The sequence below is a fragment of the Stegostoma tigrinum genome, chromosome 2, assembly GCF_030684315.1.
Source record: "Stegostoma tigrinum isolate sSteTig4 chromosome 2, sSteTig4.hap1, whole genome shotgun sequence".
NCBI lineage: Eukaryota > Metazoa > Chordata > Chondrichthyes > Orectolobiformes > Stegostomatidae > Stegostoma > Stegostoma tigrinum.
This window is the reverse complement of record NC_081355.1, coordinates 113,988,486-114,009,388: the sequence shown is the minus strand read 5'-3', so window position 1 is coordinate 114,009,388 and position 20,903 is coordinate 113,988,486. Positions and strand designations below refer to the sequence as shown.

Genomic DNA, 20,903 nt, shown 5'->3' with positions numbered 1-20,903 from the left:
AGAGTAACTATTGTGAACGAACACAAGCGAAAGGAATGCAATCAGCATTAGCTACAAACCAGCACGCCCACCTTCCCCTACAGTGATGTGCAATGTTAGAATCGAGCCGAGAACAGTGAGAATCGGCTGAGCATCAAAAAGAAGTCATGAGACTGCGAAACACTGCGTGGGGAGTTACTCTTCATTCACGGATGCGCCAAGTATTATCACTGTACAACTCCTTGCTGCCCGGCTGCATTCACCACCGTGACATCCGACACCCGGTCACGGTAAACCTACCATTCCACCGAGCACTCAGCATGCAGAGGTCGATCCGTGGTCCCCGTCAACACAACAAACGCCAGCAAAACAATCACACAAACTCGCAACGCCATCGAAAAAATCTCAGTGCAGCCGGTCACCGGAACCGCCTTGTAACCTCCCAGAGCCCGCCCTTGCCTTTTTGACAAGACTGTGCCAGGCGGGGAAGGAAGTCATCGTGGTTGGCCGGCTTCTTCTAGCGAGAGTCATGAGTTAGTGCCAATCTCCTGATTTACAGGCTACAGTGCATCTATCCAAATTATCAAACTATGCACAAAAGCAAAGTTGCTGGAAAAGCTCAGCAGGTCTGGCAGCATCTGTGGAAGAGAAAACAAGAGTTAATGTTTTGAATCTGGTGACCCTTCCCCAGAACTGATGGTGGCTGAGAAGACGTCAATTTATATGCAGAAAATAGGGAGGTGGGTGGGATAGGGAAGAAACAATAGGATAGAGCCTAAAGAGAGAGAAAGACAGTTGGACAGACAAAGGAGTTGCTAACGATCAAGCTCGGAGGATGAATAATAAAATGTGAGGCTGGATGAACACAGCAGGCCAAGCAGCATCTCAGGAGCACAAAAGCTGACATTTCAGGCCTAGACCCTTCATCAGAGGATGAATAGTTGTTAATGGGGACTGTTAGTGACCAACAACAGTGTGTAGTGGCAGGCTGCCCTTTTAAATGTCTGAACTGAACCTGCCTCCACTACACTTCCAGGCATTACATTCTGTAACAACCGAAAGAACTGTGAATGCTGTAAATCAGGAACTAAAACAGAAGTTGCTGGAAAAGCTCAGCAGATCTGGCAGCATCTGTGAAGAAAAAAATCAGAGTTAACATTTTGGGTCCAGTGACTCTTCCTCAGAACTCCATACCCTAACTACTGGCTGTGTGATTTTCCTTTCTCACAACATCCTTGCTTCCTCAGTATGTTGCTTGAAATCTATTGTGCCTTGATTTGATTTATTATTATCATATGGACAAAGATACAGTGAAAAGTATTGTATTGCATGCTACCCAGGCAAATCATGCCATACACAAGTACATCAGGGTGATAGAACAGAATGCAGAATATTGTGTTACAGTTACAGAGAAGGTGCAGAGAAAGATCATCTTTAACATATGAGAGGTCTGTTCATAAGTCTGATAACAGCAGGGAAGAAGCTGTTCTTGAATCTGATGGTACATGTTTTAAAATGTTTGTATCTTTTGCCTGATGGAAGAGGGTGGAAGACAGTATAACTGGGGAGGAAGTGATCATTGATTATGTTGGCTACTTTCCCAAGGCAGCGGGAAGTTTCAACAGAGTAAATGGAAGGAAGACTGGTTTGCGTGAAGGACTGGGCTACATTCACAACTCTTTATAATTTCTTGCAGACTTGAGCAGAGCAGTTGCCATTCTAAGCCGGATAGGATGCTTTCTATGGCGCATCTACAAAAATTGGCAAGAGTCATTGCAGACATACCAAATTTCCTTAACCTCCTTAGGAAGTAGAGGCATTGGTTTGTTTTCTTGACCATATCATTGATATGGATGGACCAGTACGGTTTGTTGGTGATATTTACTCCTCGGAACTTGAAGCTCTCAACCATCTCCACCTCAGCACCATTGATACAGACAGGGACATGTCCTCAACTCTGCTTCCTGAGGTTGATGACCACATCCTTTTTTTGACATTGAGGGAGAGATTGTTGTCTGTACACTTGGCACTAGCATTTCACCCCTTATTTTATGTTGTCTTTCAATATCGTTTCTACCAAAATGCATCATCTCACACATCTCTGCATTGAATCTCATCTGTCACCTATCTGCCTACTTGTCAATATTCCTTTGGAGTTCCACACTGTCCTCCTCATTGTTTACAATTCATCCAATTTTCATGTCAACTGCAAGCTTTGAAATTGTCCCCTGCACACCAAGATGCAGATATTTAAGCAAGGGACCCAATACCAACCTCTGGGGAACTCCACTACAAACCTTCCTCCAATGAAAAAAATATCCATTGACTAGTGCTCTGACTAGTGACAGTACTACATTGACCAGTTTCTTATCTCTTAGCAAAGTTTGTGTCCATGTTGCTAAAATCCCTTTTATACCATGACCTATAACTTTCCTCTAAAGTCTGTTGTGTGGTACTGTACCAAACACTTTCTGGAAATCCATGTATACCACAAGAATAATGTTTCCCAGTAGTCTTTCTGTTACTTCTTTAAAAAATACTCCAGTGAGTTAATTAAGCACAATTTCCTTTTTAGAAATCCATGCTGACTCTTCCTAATCAACCCACCTTTTTCCACCAATGAAGTTAAACAAACTGCTTCAGCATTTCTGAAGAAGGGTCTAGGCCTGAAACATCAGCTTTCCTGCTCCTCTGATGCTGCAAGGCCTGCTGTGTTCATCCAGCTTTACACCTTATCTCAAGTTATCTCAGATTCTCCAGCATCGACAGTTCCTACTATCTCTGGTATTCCTCTTGGTTCTCAACTTTACTTTCTGCCTTATACCTGCTGTAAGAACACTTTTTGTTTCTAATGTTAATTTCTACCCTCTTTGTCATCCAGGGAACTCTGGATTGATTTGGCCTATGTTTTCCATTAGAGAAATATATTTCAACTGGACCTGAATTATTTGCTCTTTGCACATAGTTCATTGTTCAGCTATTATTTTTCTAACCAACCTCTTGTTACAGTCAAGATAACAAAGTGTGGAGCTGGATGATGCGTTGTATCCGGAGGGAACCTTGCAGCCCAATGGTATCAATGTGGACTTCAGTTATACTAATTTATTACTGCCATTATAATCATTTATTATTACTGAATAAACATTCATATTTAAGAAAATTGCTGTTGTTGATCCTTGTCTTAATTATATTTATCCAAATCTGAAAAGAACTGCTTGGATGCTCGCTGTGATCCACTTAATTGACTCCTGGGATGAAGAAATGTCAAACGAGGAAAGGTTGAACCAGGACATATATTTAGAAGAATGTGCGCTGACCTTATTGAAATATAGGAGATTTTGGGATGGGGCTGTGTGACTATATAGCTGCTAAAAGAATATTTCTGCTACTGTACAAGAGTAATCTAGAACTAAGGGGCATAGATTCAGAATAAGGTGTTGCCCATTTAAGAACAAAATGATTCTTTTGCCTCTCAGTAATTTGTGCAACCTTGTTTCTCTTGTAACTCTGAAAGTAGTGGAAACACGGTAATTGAATTTTTTAAGTCCAAGGTGAATGTATTTTTGACCAACAAAGGAGTCAAAGTTTATTGTGGTTATGTCTGAGAAAGTCCTTATTTTCAAACTGTGTCCCTCTGAGCCTAATCTCTCAGCAGGGGAAATCTCCTTTTTGCATTCATCCTGTCAATCCTTCTCAGGATTTTATGTGATTCAACAAGACCACTTCTCATTCTTCGAACTTCCAATGGATACAAGTCCAGGCCTACCCAACTTGTCCTCATAAAATAACCCCTCTCCCAGGAATAAAAGCCTTAAAGAAGAAGTAATGGTACCAAAGGACTGACAGATGGCTATTGTTCTGACATACAAACAGGATATAACGATGATAATAAGAACAAAAATTGCTGACAAAAAATCAGGTCGGGCAGCATTTGTCCAGAGAAACCCAGCTAGTGTTTCAGATCAATGACCTTTCATCAAAACTTACACTTTTTACTTTGGAAGAAAAAATAGAAATATCACCCATGTCTTAGAAAATAAGAAATGAATGGAGTAGAGGTACAAAGAGATTCACAGAATACATAAGCAACTCATTAAAAGCAGCACTTCAGGGCAGCAAAGCAATTACAATTATATTGAAATAACTTTATGCTATACTTAGATAGGACCAAGAACAAAGGTGCATTAGAGTCAACCTTGTGAAAGAAAATGCAATGGAAAGGAATAGCAACATTTAAGAAATGTAAATTCAACATCTTAAAAATGCTGAGAACAATTTAGTACAAACTGAGTGAGATTTCTCTATAAGTTTCAACTGTCCCATTTGTAACACTCCAGGATTAAGTTTCATACCAAGATCATTAATCATTTTATTAATAAGGACCTTCTGATTTGAATCAGTTGCTTTAAATATCAGCAGTGAGATTTGTTCATACTTATGATGCATGTCCCACAAGTTATTGAAAGTCATGAGGCTGCTGGTGACACGTATTTATTTTTGAAAGGCTGATAATGTGAAACACAAATCAGCTGGTAATTGTTGGCAATTTGTCATTTCTGTATGCATTCTGTGCCACAAATTTGCTGGTTTTTTTTAATGAAGGGTGTAGCTGGTACTCTGTTATATGTGCAGCAGGGAGTGGATCAATGCGCATCTGTAACATTGGGAAGTTTATGGCTAATGGCTAAAAATTATTTTGGCCAATGAAACAAAGAAATGGAGAATGAAACAGTGAACAGCAAGAAAGAAATATAGAAACAAAAACAGAAATTTTTGTAAAAGTTCAGCAGGTCTGTCAGCATCTGTGGAGAGAAATCAGAGTTAATATTTTGGGCAGGATGACCTTTCCTCAGAACTGATAGTGGTGAGGAAAATGTTTTTTATGCAGAAGATAGGATGGGTGGCTTACAATGTATGTGTGTAATAGCAGACATTGTCCTCAGAACAATGTCTGCTATTACACACATCCATTGTAAGCCACCCATCCTATCTTCTGCATGAAAAGCAACATTTTCCTAGTTACTATCAGTTCTGAGGAAGGGTCACCCTACATGAAATGTTAATTGAGATCCAACTCATCATCCTCCGACACTCAAGGACTGCAACATCCCCCCCTGCAGTGGTTGAGAACACCCTCGGCCATGTCTCCCACATTTTCCGCAACTCATCCCTCACACCCCCACCCCGCAATAACAACCAAAACAGAATCTCCCTCATCCTCACGTACCACCCCACCAACCTCCGGATCCAACGCATCATCCTCCGACACTTCCGCCATCTGTAATCCAACACCACCACCAAAGACATTTTTCCCTCCCCACCCTTATCGGCTTTCTAGAGGGACCACTCTCTTTGTGACTCCCTTCTCCGCTCCACACTCCCCTCCAGCCCCACCACCCCCGGCACTTTTCCCTGCAAGCGCAGGAAGTGCTACACCTGCCCCTACACCTCATCCATCACCTCCATCCCAGGCCCCAAGAAGACTTTCCACATCAAGCAGATGTTCACCTGCACATTTCCTACTGTGGTATACTGCATCCGCTGTACCCGGTGTGGTCTCCTCTACATTGGGGAAACCAAGCAAAGGCTTGGGGACTGCTTTGCAGAACACCCATGCTCGGTTCGCACTAAACAACTGCACCTCCCAATCGCAAACTAGTTCGACTCCCCCTCCCATTCCTTAGACGACATGTCCATCCTGGGCCTCCTGCAGTGCCACAACGACGCTACCTGAAGGTTGCAGGAACAGCAACTCATATTCTGCTTGGGAACCCTGCAGCCCAATGGTATCAGTGTGGACATCACAAACTTCAAAATCTCCCCTCCCCACCACATCCCAAAATTAGCCCAGCTCGTCCCCACCTTCCTAAACTGGCCTTGCTCCCTCCTATCCTGTCCTCCCACCTCAAGCCCCACCCCCATCTCCCACCTACCAACCCCATCCCACCCCCTTGACCTATCCGTCCTCCCTGGACTGACCTATCTCCTCCCTACCTCCCCACCTACACTCACCTTCACTGGCTCCATCCCGCCTCTTTGACCTGTCTGTCTCCTCTCCACCTGTCTTCTCCTCTATCCATCTTCTATTTGCCTCCCCCTCGCTCCCTATTTATTTCAGAACCCCCTTCCCCTCCCCCATTTCTAAAGAAGGGTCTAGGCCCAAAATGCCAGCTTTCCTGCTCCTATGATGCTGCTTGGCCTGCTGTGTTCATCCAGCTCTACACCTCTGTTATCTAATTTTCCTCACTAACATTATTTCTGGGGAAGGGTCACTGGACCCAAAACATTAACTCTGATTTCTCTCCACAGATGCTCAACCTACTGAACTTTTCCAGGAATTTCTGTTTTCATTTAGTAAATTAGCAAAAAATAAATAGGGGGAAATTCCTTATAAAACTCAGGAAGGAATGTGAAGAATACATTTAAATTTTAAAAACTTTCAGAAATAGTTTATTGTGTGTACAAGTAAAACTTCATAGCTTTGTTGTTCCCTATCTACCATTAAAAAGAAGAGTAGCATGTCAGGACCATAGTCATGCTATTGATAGGTTTCTTATGATTTGAATTAAAAACGACAAATTGCGTGATGAGATCAGTTGATATTAAGGACATGAATGCAGCCTGACAAGACACAAAACAAAGATTTGTAGTTTCATTTTGATTTTGGCAGGGCTAACATTGCAGTGGTACAACTCAGCCAGCAATTTGTGAAAAATCAGAAATCATAGCGTATCACTTTTATGTAAAACATTATAATGGTAATGCAAAATATTTGCCATTATTTTTCCAGTAATTTCTATGCCACTGTAAGGAATTGTTTGTTTAACCAGCAGTCATTTTGCTGAGTGTGCACTAAGTCACCTGAAAGACATGAGCCCAAGTTTACCCAGACCTAGGGCGATGGGCTGGAGGGTGGGACTGCTGACAATGTGGCAAGGAAAGACGGCAGGATGGAATCCAAGGTCTCCCCATCACCATGGCAAGTTCCGGTCAGCAGAACATCAGTCATGTGGCCATTAGAAGGTTGAGGGGAGATCTAATAGAAACTTACAAGATATTGTATGGCTTAGAAGGGGTGGACGCTAGGAAGTTGTTTCCATCAGGCAGGGAGACTAGGACCCGTGGGCACAGCCTTAAAATTAGAGGGGGTAAATTTAAAACTGAAATGAGATGACATTTCTTAAGCCAGAGAGTGGTGGGCTTGTGGAATTCATTGCCACGGAGTGCAGTGGAGGCCGGGACGTTGGATGCCTTCAAGGTAGAGATTGACAAATTCTTGATCTCAGAAGGAATCAAGGGCTACGGGGAGAGTGCAGGGAAGTGGTGTTGAAATGCCCATCAGCCATGATTTAAATGGCGGAGTGGACTTGATGGGCCAAATGGCCTTACTTCCACTCCTATGTCTTATGTTCTTATGGTCTTATGGTCCATCAGACAACAACTGAGGCAAAAAAAAAGCAAAATACAAAGAACTGTGGTTGCTGGAATGCTGAAATGAAAACTTAGTAGGTCTGGCAGTATCTGTGGAGAGAAAGCAGAGTTAACATTTCGGGTCCAGTGACCCTTCTTCAAAATTATAGAATCCCCATGGTGAGGAAACAGGCCACCTGACCCATGGAGTTCACACCGACTCTCTGAAGAGCATCCCACCCAGACCGCACCCCCACCCATCCCTGTAACCCTACATGTCCCATGGCTAACTCGCCTGGCCCGCATAGCCGTAGACACGATGGGCAACTTAGCATGATCAATCCACCTAACCTGTACTTTTTTGGACTGTGGGAGGAAGCTGGAGCACCGACAGGAAATGCATGCAGGGAGTACATGGAAACTCTCCACACATACAGTTGCCCGAGGCTGGAATCAAACCTGTGTCCTTGGCGCTTTGACACAGCGGTGCTAACACTCAGCCGCCGTGCCACTCAGAAGGTGGTCCCAGAAGGTTCTGAGTTCTGATGAATGTTCACTCGACCCGAAACATTAACTCTGCTTTTTCTCCTCAGATGTTGCCTGATCTGCTAAGTTTTTCCTGAAATTTCTGGATGTTGTGCCATTTGAGGCACTTCAATGAGTAATTCAGGGCCACACGCCACACACATCAGCAGTTTGTTTTTATCAGGAGAGTCTGCAATTGTTTGGAGAGACTGATGGATAAACCTTTGGATGTAGAGAGGAATGGAGGAGCTCACCTTTTTTACCACACCATGGTCTAGGCAGGCATCTTATGATAAAGGTCCCCAGATCATGGCTCTGTCATCAGAACATCAGCTCTTGTTTTTGACGTCAATGACAGAATTTCCATGATACTGACAATTTTCAGTAATATACAAATGGTCGATGCAAAATAAGATGTATATAAAATAACGACTAAAGCTAATCAATAATCTTTTTCTTCACTAGTAATACAGTCGACAATTTGTGGAGGCCTTTGATAATGGAAGAAAAGCCAAGAAAGTGTGAAAGGGAAATCACGTTTAACAAATGTATTGGAGTCATTTGAAGAAATATGTGGACGGGGGGGGGGGGGGGGGGCGGGGGGGGGGGGGGGGGGGGGGGGGGGGGGGGGGGGGGACAGATAGATTTCCAGAAGGCATTTGATAACTTGTCACATCTACAGTTATTGTGGAAATCCTGATGTAGGGAGTCACATATTGCGATGAATAGAAGATTGGGTTAGCTAAGAGGAAGGAGGGAGTAGTCATAAATGTGTCATTTTCTGCTTGGCAAGATTTAACAACTGGTATGCCGCAGGAATTTATGCTGGCGCCTCACATGTTATAATTTAAATAAATTACTTGGATTAGGGAACCTGATGTACAGTAGATAAATTTGTTGATGATACAAAAATATGCAGGGAAGTAAGTTGTGAAGACAACATAAGAAAGCTACAAAGGGACATAGATAGCTTCAGTGAGTTGACAAAGACCTGCCAATGGGAGTATAATGTGGGAAATGTAAAATTGTCCACTTGTACATGAAAAATATTTTTAAAAAGCATATTATCTAAATGGCAAGAGATTGCAGAGCTCTGAGAGGTTGACGAATCTGGATGTCCTCATGCATAAATCACAGAACGTTGATATGCTACTACCGAAAGTATTCAGTAACACTAATTGAATGTTCTCATCTACTTTGAGGAGAATCACATACAAATATAAAGAGGTTATGCAGGTCATTACAGGCATTAACGTCTGCAGTACTGGGTCTTTTTATCTAAGGAATGATACAACTGCGTTAGAAAGAGTTCAGAAAGATTTACTAAACTAATAACAAGAATGGGCAGTTTGTCTTATGAGGAAAACTTTAGACAGGCTATGCTTGCATCTCCTGGAACTGAGAAGATTAAGAGATGACTCGATTGAAATGTATAAGATCCAAAGTGTCTTGACAGGGTGGGTGTAGAAAGAATGCTTCCTCTTGTAGGAGAATTTAGAAGTGGATATCACTGTTTAAAAACAAGGCTTGGCTATTTATGGCGGAGGTTAGCAGAATTTTTTCCTCACACATGGTGGTAAGTCTTTAGAACTCTCTTCCTTAAAAGGCACAGGAAACAGAGACTTTGACTTTTAATTTAGGCTGAGGTAGATAGATTCATAATAAGCAAGAGGTGACAAGTTATCAGGGATAGGTGGGAAAGTGAAGTAATCAGATTAGCATGATCCTATTGAATAGCTGAGCAGGCTTGAGGAATCAAGTGGTCTACTTCTAATCCTGACTTGTATATTTGTATGCATGTTTGTTTGTATGTCTTCAAGATGACCAGCCAAGACCTTAGCAACCCTTGTGCATCTTTCACATCTTGGGGCTATGATGGTTGTTTTATCCAACTCAGCATCCGACCCCGATGGTTATCCAGTCGCTCACTTCCTTAAACAGCTAGGGGGCATCATAAAAAAATCGATGATTTAACAGCCCAATCTACACTCTTATTTAACTTTTTAAAAATATGTCCCATCGTCTTTTTTTTACATTGAATGGTGTAGACTATCTGAGAAAACTGCTGAGTGATGGTTGTAAGCTGCTGTACAATCAGCTTTAAGTCATAAACCACATACCCGCAGCCAGTCATGAGCCTTTGCTGTCCAGTTTGATTCTCTTGTTTTCCAAAGGATGCTCAATGAAGGTACTGAATTCCCAACTCACATAACAAGTGGTATTTTCCTTGGCTTAGTCCTGTTACTACAGAAACAAGACCCCCCAATGAGATTTTAGCACTGTATCCTTTGGAGTTAATGCAATAACATAGCCTATGTCCAGCTAACTGCACATCCCACATATAAGGAATTGTCAGGACTAGTTCTGCATGTAAGAAGTCACTCTCTGGGTTTAGCCCGTTTAGATGTTCTTTCCCAACCACAGAAGCTGCAATGCAGAGGCAAATCTACCATAAAACCTGCTGATCCTGAAGAAGAGAAGAAGACAAGCACTTACTATAAATGTCCACAGAGTCAGAAACAGTCTAGGAAGCAGGAATACCTTCTTCAAGTGCGTTACTTTTATTTCACACTCTCTCTCTTTCTAAGTTTCCATTTTGTGTTTTTCCAAAGGCATTACATAACCTCAATACATTGGAAGTAAGTGCATCAAAGTTATTGACTTGCTCACCGAGCTGGCTTATTTTCATTCATAGAACATAGAACATAGAACAATACAGAGCAAAACAGGCCCTTCGGCCCTCGATGTTGCGCCGACCTGTGAACTAATCTAAGCCCCTCCCCCTACATTATCCCGCCATCATCCATATGCTTATCCAAGGACTGTTTAAATGCCCCTAACGTGGCTGAGTTAACTACATTGGCAGGCAGGGCGTTCCACGCTGTTACCACTTTCGTTATTGCATTATCCAAGGACTGTTTAAATGCCCCTAACGTGGCTGAGTTAACTACATTGGCAGGCAGGGCGTTCCACGCCGTTGCCACTCTCTGAGTAAAGAACCTGCCTCTGACATCTGTCTTAAATCTATCACCCCACAATTTGTAGCTATGCCCCCTTTTACAAGCTGAAGTCATCATCCTTGGAAAAAGACTCTCACTGTCCACCCTATCTAATCCTCTGATCATCTTGTATGTCTCTATTAAATCCCCACTTAGCCTCCTTCTCTCCAGTGAGAACCGACCCAAGTTCCTCAGCCTTTCTTCATAGGGCCTGCGTTCCAGACCAGGCAACATCCTGGTAAATCTCCTCTGCACCTTTTCCAATGCTTCCACATCCTTCCCGTAATGGGGCGACCAGAATTGCGCACAATACTCCAAGTGAGGCCGCACTAGCGTTTTGTACAGTTGCAGCATGACATCACGGCTCCAGAACTCAATCCCTCTACCAATAAAACCTAACACACCGTAAGCCTTCTTAACAGCACTGTCAACCTGGGTGGCAACTTTCAGGGATCTATGTACATGGACACCAAGATCCCTCTGCACATCCACGCTACCAAGAATCTTTCCATTGACCCAGTATTCTGCCTTCCTATTATTCCTCGCAAAGAGAGTCACCTCACATTTATCCATATTAAACTCCATTTGCCACCTTTTAGCCCAATTCTGCAGTTTATCCAAGTCTCCCTGCAACCTGCAACATTCTTCCACTGAAGTTTTGTCGCCAAACTCGGTAACATCATCAGTGAGGCCTCCAATGAAATGATGTTGTTCTACTCCACTTGGAATTTATACGGCCTGGTCTATTAGAGTGTGGTGTCATTTCCAGTTTTGATCTGTATGGGTTTGTATATACAGTCTAACTCTACATGTTTGTTGATTGCATTACAGATTGAGAACCATGCCTCTTGGAATTCCCATACATGCCTATGTTTGGCTTGGGTTACTATAGTTACCTTGTCCCAGTTAAATTGATGGTCTTCATCAATATTAAGTGTACCAATATTAAGGAGAGTTCATTGTGCCGTTTTGCTGCTAGCTGATGTTCATGTATTCTGATGACTAGTCTCCTTCCAGTCTTTCTGATGTTTGACTCTCTTTGCGAGGAATAATAGGCAGTTGTTGCATGGTATTTTGTAAACCACATTGGTTCTGAATGTTGTGGGAATGGGATGTTTAATCCTTGTTAGTGTTTGTTGTAGAGTGGCTGTGGGCTTATGTGCTACCATGATTCCTAGTGGTCTTAGGAGTCTTGTTGTGAGCTCTGATATGCTCTTGATGTAGGGCAATATGGTCAGTGTGTTAGGGCGTACTGTGTCCTTTTGTTGTTGTCTGTTTAGTGGGCACCTGCGAATGAAGTTGCGGGGATATCCGTTCATAGCAAAGATTTTGTATAGGTGCTCTTCCTCTTTCCTGGGGAGTTCTGGAGTGTTGCAATGAGGCATGGCCCATTTAAACACTGTCCTAATGCAACTTTGTTTGTGGACATTGGGGTGGTTGCTGTGGAAGTCGAGGATTTGATCTGTGTGGGTTGTTTTTCTGTACATTGATGTTTGGAACTCCCAGTTTGTCATACGCTCAATTTTAACACCCAGAAATGGAAGTGAATTGTTGTTTTTTTTTCAGGTGAATTTAATCACCGCAAATACGTCGTTGATAAGGTGGTGGGTCTCTACTAATTTGTGGCATTTAATAATGACAAATATGTCATCTACTTACGGGATCCACAGTTTAGGTTGAATGTGGGGGAGGGTGATGTGTTCTAGTCTTTGCATGACTACTTCTGCGAGGAGCCCTGAGATGGGTGATCTCATTGGTGTACCATTGATCTGTTTGTATGTTTGACCATTAAAAACAAAACGTGCGGTGAGGCAGAGGTCTAGTAATTTAAGTGTGTTGTCCTTGCTGGTGGACCTGCTGGTCTGTGTTGCTGTTTCCTCTAGTAATGTGGCCAGGTTTTCTTTGGCTATTGGGATGTCGATCGATGTGAATAAAACTGTGACATCAAGGGATACCATCATCTCATCGTCACTGATTTTTATGTCCTTGAGGGTATTGAGGAATTCTTGGGTTGAGTGGATGGAATGGGATGATCCATCAACTCAGTGTTTCAGTCTCTGTTGGAGGTCCTTGGCCAGTTTGTGTGAAGGTGTGCCTGGTAGGAAAACAATAGGTCTGAGGAGATGTCTGATTTATGTACTTTAGGCATTCCACAGAAGCGGGGGAATGGTCGTGCCTTCTGGTTTCAATCTCATGTAGTCCGTCTTGGTTATCTGTCCCGCATCCTTTAGTCTCTCTTTAGTCAGTGTCTGGGTGATCCTATTACTGAGCTGCGGTGTTGGGTCTATTGCCACTTGTTGGTATAAGACACTATAAACTCCAAGCAAGTAGAATAACATCACTTCATTGGAAGTCCCACTGATGATGTTGCCTAGTATGGTGACAAAATGTCTGAACAAAAATAATCCAGCTCAGTGAGCAAGTCAACAACCTCACCCACAGCCCGAGCTACAGAACTTTGCTAAAATCTTTAAATAAGTGCATCAAGTTGGAATATGTATCCACATCATTAAAGCTGCATTGAAATCTTACTCTGTATTGGCAGAGCTGGAGGCATGAAGCAAGTTCAACTAATATCATCCCTGAATCAGAGCTGCTACTTAGCCAAAGCCTTACACCTACTTCTCTCATAACTCTAGCTCACAGCTTGAGCTGCCTCTTAACATTTTTTTCAGTGCCCTTCCATTCTGTTACAATGTGGTGAGGAAGGGTGAATTGGCTTCCCTCTTGTTGACCCTTCCAGTTGGCTGCCACAAGAATTTTAATTATGTTTAGCTTGCAGCTAATTACAATTCAATTAAATCATAGAACTAATCAAAACTAAGGTTTTTTTTACAGGCTTTTTACTTCTTACCAACCCTACAAAAAAAAGACATCACACACACACATACACAACACACACACACACACACACACACACACACACACACACACACACACACACACGTGTATAAAGTTTGTAACGGGGAGAGAGTTTGGGACACAAATGATGATCAAGAAAAGACAGATTTACAATGTCTTCAGAGGTCTTGAGATGCTTGATTTTAACCTACGACCACTTATGATTAATTAATGGTTTGTTTGCTCGGCAACAGTGAAATTTGAGATGGCCTTGAATTACAAATAGAGTTTTACAGCAAAGGAATAAACCCATCCGCCCACTGTGTTTGTGCCGACCACGAAGCCATTCCAAAATAATCCCATCTGCCTGCATGCCGTGCGTATCCGACAACCATAAGAAGGTTGACACTATCCAGGTCAAAGCAGCCTGCTCAATTAGCGCCACATTCACAAACACCCACTCCTTCCACCACCAATGCTCCACAGCAGCAGTATGTACAATCTACAAGATGTACTTCAGAAATTTACCAAAGGTCCTTCAACAGCACATTCCAAACCTACGACCACTTCCATCTAAAAGGACAAGGGCAGCAAACACATGGGAACACTACTACCTGCAAGTTCCCATTCAAGCCACTCGCCATCCTGACTTTGAAATATTTTGTCATTCCATCACTGTTGCTGGGTTCAAATCTGTAATACCCTCCCCAAGGGCATTGTGGATTCACCTACAGCACATGGTCTGCAGCAATTCAAGAAGGCAGCACACTACCACCTTCTCAAGGGCAATTAGGATGGGCCAGCTTTGCCCCTATCCTGTGTGTGAATAAAAAGAATTGACCTCCCAAGACACATCACCTCACATTTGGCTGGATTAAACTCCACCCGCCATTTCTTCGCTCAATTTTCTAATTTGTCTATATTCTGCCATAATTCTTAATAACTTTCCTCATTATCTACAACTCCACTAATTTTCACAATTGTGCAAATTTATGAATGAGATCATCTAGATTTCATTCAAATCATTTACATATATATATATATATATATATATATATTACAAACAATAAAGTTCTCAGCACAGATCCTTGATGAACACCACTGGTCGCAGGCTTCCAGTCTATAAAACACCCCTCCACAATTACCCTCTTTCTTCTATGACCAAGGCAATTTTGTACTCAAGTTGTCAACTCACCATGGATCTCAGTCTTCTGGACGAGCCTACGGTGATGGACCCTTTCAAATGTTCTCAGTGAATGTGTATGACTCCAATTTGCTTCATCACTGAACATGGTTTTTCAAATGCTGAGAGAAACATGGACAAGAAAAAGCATGCTTCCCTGTTACAAATCCATATTCTTCACTGTCTCTTCCCAAAAGCATTGCCTGAAAAAACAGCTTTGTGTATTTCCATTACTGGCTTTATTTTTTTACTCCCAAAGCTGAATAAGCAGCAGAATAACTTTCATTTCAATATGTTAAGCTTCTCCAAATGTTGGAATCAAACAGTAAATTCAGCTGGGGAGGCTTGGGGACCACTTTGCAGAACACCTACGCTCGGTTCGCAATAAACAACTGCACCTTCCAATCGCGAACCATTTTAACTCCCCCTCACATTCCTTAGACAACATGTCCATCCTGGACCTCCTGCAGTGCCACAATGATGCCACCTAAAGGTCATGTTTCGCTTGGGAACCCTACAGCCCAATAGTCTCAATGTGGATTTCACAAGCTTCAAAATCTCCCCTCCCTCAAATACATCCCAAAACCAGCCCAGCTTGTCTCCGTCTCCCCAACCTGTCCTTGCTCCCTCCTCCCCCCTCCTCCCACCTCAAGCCCCACCCCCATCTCCTACCTACCAGCCTCATCCCGCCCCCTTGACCTGTCTGTCCTCCTTGGATTGACCTATCTCCTCCCTAACTCCTCACCTACACTCACCTTCACTGGCTCCAATCCCACTTATTTGACCTGTCTGTCTCCTATCCACCTATCTTCTCCTTTATCCATCTCTTATTCGCCTCCCCCTCTCTCCCTATTTATTTCAGAATCCCCTTCGCCTCCCCCATTTCTGAAGAAGGACTTAGGCCGAAAACATCAGCCTACCTACTCCTCTGATGGTGCCTGGCCTGCTGTGTTCACCCAGCTCTACGCTTTGTTATCTCAGTAAATTCATCTGAGCAGTTTCATGCAATTTAGTGACATGTTAATTTCAGTTCTGATTGGATGTAATTTATGGATGATTTCTTGAACTGGGTCAGTATTATAAATACCATTCTTTAAAATCATTTCAGTCCATGAAATGTTCAGAATATTGAGAATCAGATGATGGAAATCACATACTGAAAGTACATTTTTCCACTATCATGACAGTTCTATATTGACTGAGTTCTTACATACTGCTCCACATTTTCCATTCTCTTGACTTTCTCATCTATCAGAATGCATTCTGTTGAAATATTCTGTTTTCTGACTGGCAATAATTTGACTCCAATTACATTTCTTCTGCCTATGCACACATGGTGGCGCTATAGGCACAGAGAAGGTGAATACGTACCAGACAAAAACAGCACTTTTAAAATATCAAAGTGTGGAGCTGGATGAACACAGCAGGCCAAGCAGCATCTTAGGAGCGCAGGAGCTGACGTTTCAGGCCTAGACTTTTAAAATATCATCTTAGTGTTGATTTGAATGTTGTTCATTGCAATATGAAATTGCCTGTAATCTTTTGAATGTTTTGAACTTATATATTTTAATATTATTATTATACTTATATATTTATAATTTCACTGCTCTTGCATTGTACACATTGTGACAATGTATAATTTTATAAAAACCAAAACAACTGCAGATGCTGTAAATCAGGAACAAAAACAAAGTTGCTGGAAAAGCTCAGCAGGTCTGGCAGCATCTGTGAAGGAAAAACAGATTTAACATTTTGGGTCCGGTGAACATTCCCCAGAACTTAATTTTATAAATCCTTTCAAAGTTGGACAAAGCTGCAGGGCCACGAGGACTATGCTATTGAGGCAAATGGGGATGTTCCAACTCCGTTTTGCTCAATTTCATATGTCTTTGTTTAAGGGAAAACAATTCCCAAAAATATAAACTAATGCGAAGCAGTCTCTCCGATTGGAACCTTCAAGTGACCAAACTGCAAGGCACAAAGGCAGAGCTACAGCTGGGGTCACCTTTCGGCCTCCTAGCTGCTATTTAAAACAGCAGGAAGACCCTAAGTGTGCGAACAAACCACATAACTGTGAGCATCTCAGAAAACAGTCACAGCTCTGTGTCTTCGCTCATTTCCTGGTGCCAACCGTGGAAACTTCCTCTGTTGGTGTTACTTTTTCTATACGGGCATGACTTTTCAAGTAATTGCACACCACCCTCTGTTGTCTCCTTTGAAAATAGTGGAAGCTGATTTATATGAACTCTTTCGTAGGGATTTCAAAATGTATGAGGCAACAAGATCATGTGTGAGAGGGCAAATAGGCCTCGGTTTGTTCTCATCTGAAAGGTGGCACCTCCCAAAATGTAGCACCCTCTCAGTACTTAAAAAAAAATTCTACTCTCAAGACTTGACTAGAACTGAAATCCATAAACCCTCACCTCAGAAGCTGAATCGCTAAATGAAGGCTGACAATGCAAATCAGTGCTAACATGTTCAGCAGAAATGTTCCTAAGGTTTGCATGATCAGCATCTATAACCGCAACACAGGATTGGGAGCAGCTCAGCGTGGATCCTGGATAAACCACAGAAATGATTTCATGTATCTAGTGTGACATATCTACATCCTTAATCACTCTTTGAGATGACAATCAAGATATAAAGCCAGCATGGTAATACATTATAATAGAATGGCTGCAGCACAGAATGAGGCCCTTTGGCTAGCTGAGTTGGTGCCAACTGTAGACAAGAGCAATTAATTCCCTCTATGTGTAGAGGAGCAAGGAAGGCTCTTCTTGCTCAGTACCTTGTTTGAGTACAATAGTATTTTTCTTTAAAAGGCCGTGCTGGCCCCTTCAGTGAGCTTTTAACGATACACACACTATGACTGTAAAAAACACAATCAGACTGATTACTTTTAATGATAGTAGAAACTGCAGATGCTGGAGAATCTGAGATAACAAGTGTAGAGCTGGATGAACACAGCAGGCCAAGCAGCATCAGAGGAGTAGACAAGCTGACGTTTTGGGCCTTTTTCTGAAGAAGGGCCTAGGCCTGAAACATCAGCCTTCCTGCTCCTATGATGCTGCTTGGCCTGCTGTGTTCATCCAGCTCTACACTTTGTTATCTCTTAATTACTTTTAATATTTGAAAAGAGAATACTAATTCTAGATGTTTTGATCAGGGTTGGAACTCCGCTTAAGCTCCACTTGGGTGGCACGGTGGCTCAGTGGTTAGCACTGCAGCCTCACAGCGTCAGGGACCCAGGTTCAATTCCAGCCTCGGGCAACTGCCTGTGCAGAGTTTGCACATTCTCCCCGTGTCTGCGTGGGTTTCCACTAGGTGCTCCGGTTTCCTCCCACAGTCCAAAGATGTGCAGGCTGGGTGGATTGGCCATGCTAAATTGTACATAGTGTTCAGGGGTGTGTAGGTTATAGGGGGATGGGTCTGGGTGGGATGCTGCAAGGGGAGGTGTGGACTTGTTGGGCTGAAGGGCCTGTTTCCACACTGTAGGGAATCTAATCTAATCTTAACCTTAGATGCCTTTGGTGCTGGTGATTCCCGAACAGTTATGAACCTGTTCAGGAATCTATAATTTCAGCAGAAAAGAAAATGGGCATATAAACCAACCCTTTCCTGCAGCAATCACTTACCATGTTCTACGATTTAATTGTCCAGTAGCATGACACTTGGACAGCACCCGTTATCTGTTAAATACAGATGGTAATTGTGGGGTTAGGGCAGTAGATGGTTAAAGGTTTAGGTGCCAGGTAGGTGGGGCACCATGTACATATGGTGTTCTGTGGGTAGAGTGCCAGTTAGGTACAAAAGAACAAAAGAGAAGTACAGCACAGGAACAGGCCCTTTGGCTCTCCAAGTCTGTGCTGATCATCATGCCCTGACTAAACTAAAAAACAAACCTTCTGCCCTTATTTGGTCTGTATCCCTCTATTCTCTCCCTATTCATCTAACCATTCAAATGCCTCTTAAATGTCACCAACATGCCTGTTTCCACCACCATCTCTGGCAGTGCATTCCAGGCTACTTCACTCTCTACATGAAAAACTTACCTCGCACATTTCCCTTAACTTTCCTTGCACATCTCCCTTAAGTTAAATGGCATGCCAAGTAATGATGGTCAAAAGGTGTCAGGTCTGGCTGTGGAGTAGACAGGAAATCCAGAATGCCAGGCCAGTGGATTGTGGAGAGGTTTTGGGCCCAGGGTGTTGGGTTGTCCTGACTGTTGTGATATCACTTGTTCAGTTCTCCACTCTGTGGGTGTTTTGAGATGCTTTCTGTAAACACCTCCACAATGTATCTACGTTCCTTCATCTTCTCATGATGCAATCTAGCTAACAAGTTGTATGTTTTGCTCATTCTCTTTCTTTAATACAGTACAATTCTATTCACCCTATCACACAATAGCAAATGTTTTGTAAAGAAAGTAATTGAATCTGATTTTACATAATCGTGGAGTATAATTGCAAATTAGAGTTGTTTTTATTTAATGCAAAATTTGATCCTGTAAGGCTGACATTTATTATTAGTTTTTTTTTCTCTAATCTTCCTTTCATCCTCTTATAAGACCTGAACATGCAACACACAATTCATTATCCATTGGTACCTGCCTCAGTAATTCATGCGCAAGCCGTTAAAAGCCTTTACTATAATCACATGGCATCAGAGAATCAAACCTGATTGTGTCTCACATAATCTTAAGAATAGATTGAAGAATAATATTTAGAGGCAGGAATCTCTGTATATTTCACATTCATAGCAGTCATGGTTAACATGATGAAAAGCTACTCAGTTGATTCAGTCCACAGAAGAACCTCCCAATAACTTTGCTAAGAAATGTTTATATAGTTTTCACAAAAACTTCACAACAATTTAACTGCGTGAACTGGAGGTTTGGAAGAGAAATTGGTCTTTACTACATTCATTCTTCCAATACAATGCTAAAAAGGTACACATTTTGCAGGCACGATGATAATTTGTGCTCCTATATCTAGGACATTGCTGTAGCCATGCAATTTCATTGAATGCCAAGCCAGATCTAAACATTGTGTAAATCAAACGAAAGGACATCCACATTTCACGTGTTCATGAAAGTGGTGTTGAGCTGCCTTCTTGAACTGCCACATTCCACATGGAAGAGCTATACCTGTACCGTAGCTAATAAAAAGGAGTTCCAGGTCTTTGACCCAGCAACAATGAAGGAACAATAACATTATACCAGCTGCCAGTGTGCTGCATGGCTTAAAATGAAGTTTTCAGGTGGTGGCGTTCCCTCCCATTTACTGGCCTTGGTCTTCCTGGTGTAGAGGGACTCAGCAGTAAGAGTGGGGGCCGGTTCTCAGAAGCCCCTCCCTTCCGCTTGTCACATCACTCAATTAGGCATCGATTACCTTTGAACAAAGGATGCTCCTTTGGGAGCCCACAAGCAGATTTACTTGTCATACCCCTGTGAATTCCCTGCCCACCACTGGATTAAGAAGTGGCAAGATGGAGCCCTCTAATTACCCAGTTACAGGCCACAATTAGTGTCCAGGCAGGAAGGCTGTGGAGAACTTGTCTAAGCCTTCCCGCTGTAGATTTTAATATGTGAAGACAGAGTTGTGTAGAGGGGCTTAACCCACTCCCTCTGAGCAATCAAATGCTCTTCCCCTCTCTGAGAACTCACCCCAGAAGAAGCATTAAAATCTACCTACTGATTTACTCTTGCAGAGAGTAGACACAGTCATAAGGGATCAAATGATCTCTTTCCGTGACCTAGCTATTCTATGAAGTCAATGAATGATTGTAAGAACAATAGTCCCAAGAAAACAGTGAAACCTACAATAGACATGGTCAAATGGCTATAGAATGAAATTCAGACTTATCATTACCACTCAACAATCTAACTTCACTTCAGCTGAAGCATGCTAATGCTAATTCCTAAGTTGTCAAACATCACAGATCCCAAATTAACACAGGTTTCAAAT

At 42.4% G+C, this 20,903-nt stretch overlaps 1 protein-coding gene across 2 annotated transcripts in view; it reads right to left on the bottom strand.

The window, feature by feature from the left end:
* Positions 1 to 20,903, bottom strand: part of LOC125460258 (uncharacterized) — a 94,479-nt gene that overhangs the window by 16,749 nt on the left and 56,827 nt on the right. The window contains exon 1 of one of the 2 annotated variants that reach the window (XM_048547508.2): positions 280 to 414. The exons of the other annotated variant lie outside the window; for it this stretch is intronic. Coding sequence (XP_048403465.1) covers positions 280 to 374 — 95 coding nt within the window. The 5' untranslated portion in view covers positions 375 to 414. Of the gene's footprint in view, positions 1 to 279; positions 415 to 20,903 lie in introns of those variants that run through there. 2 annotated transcript variants of the gene reach the window in all.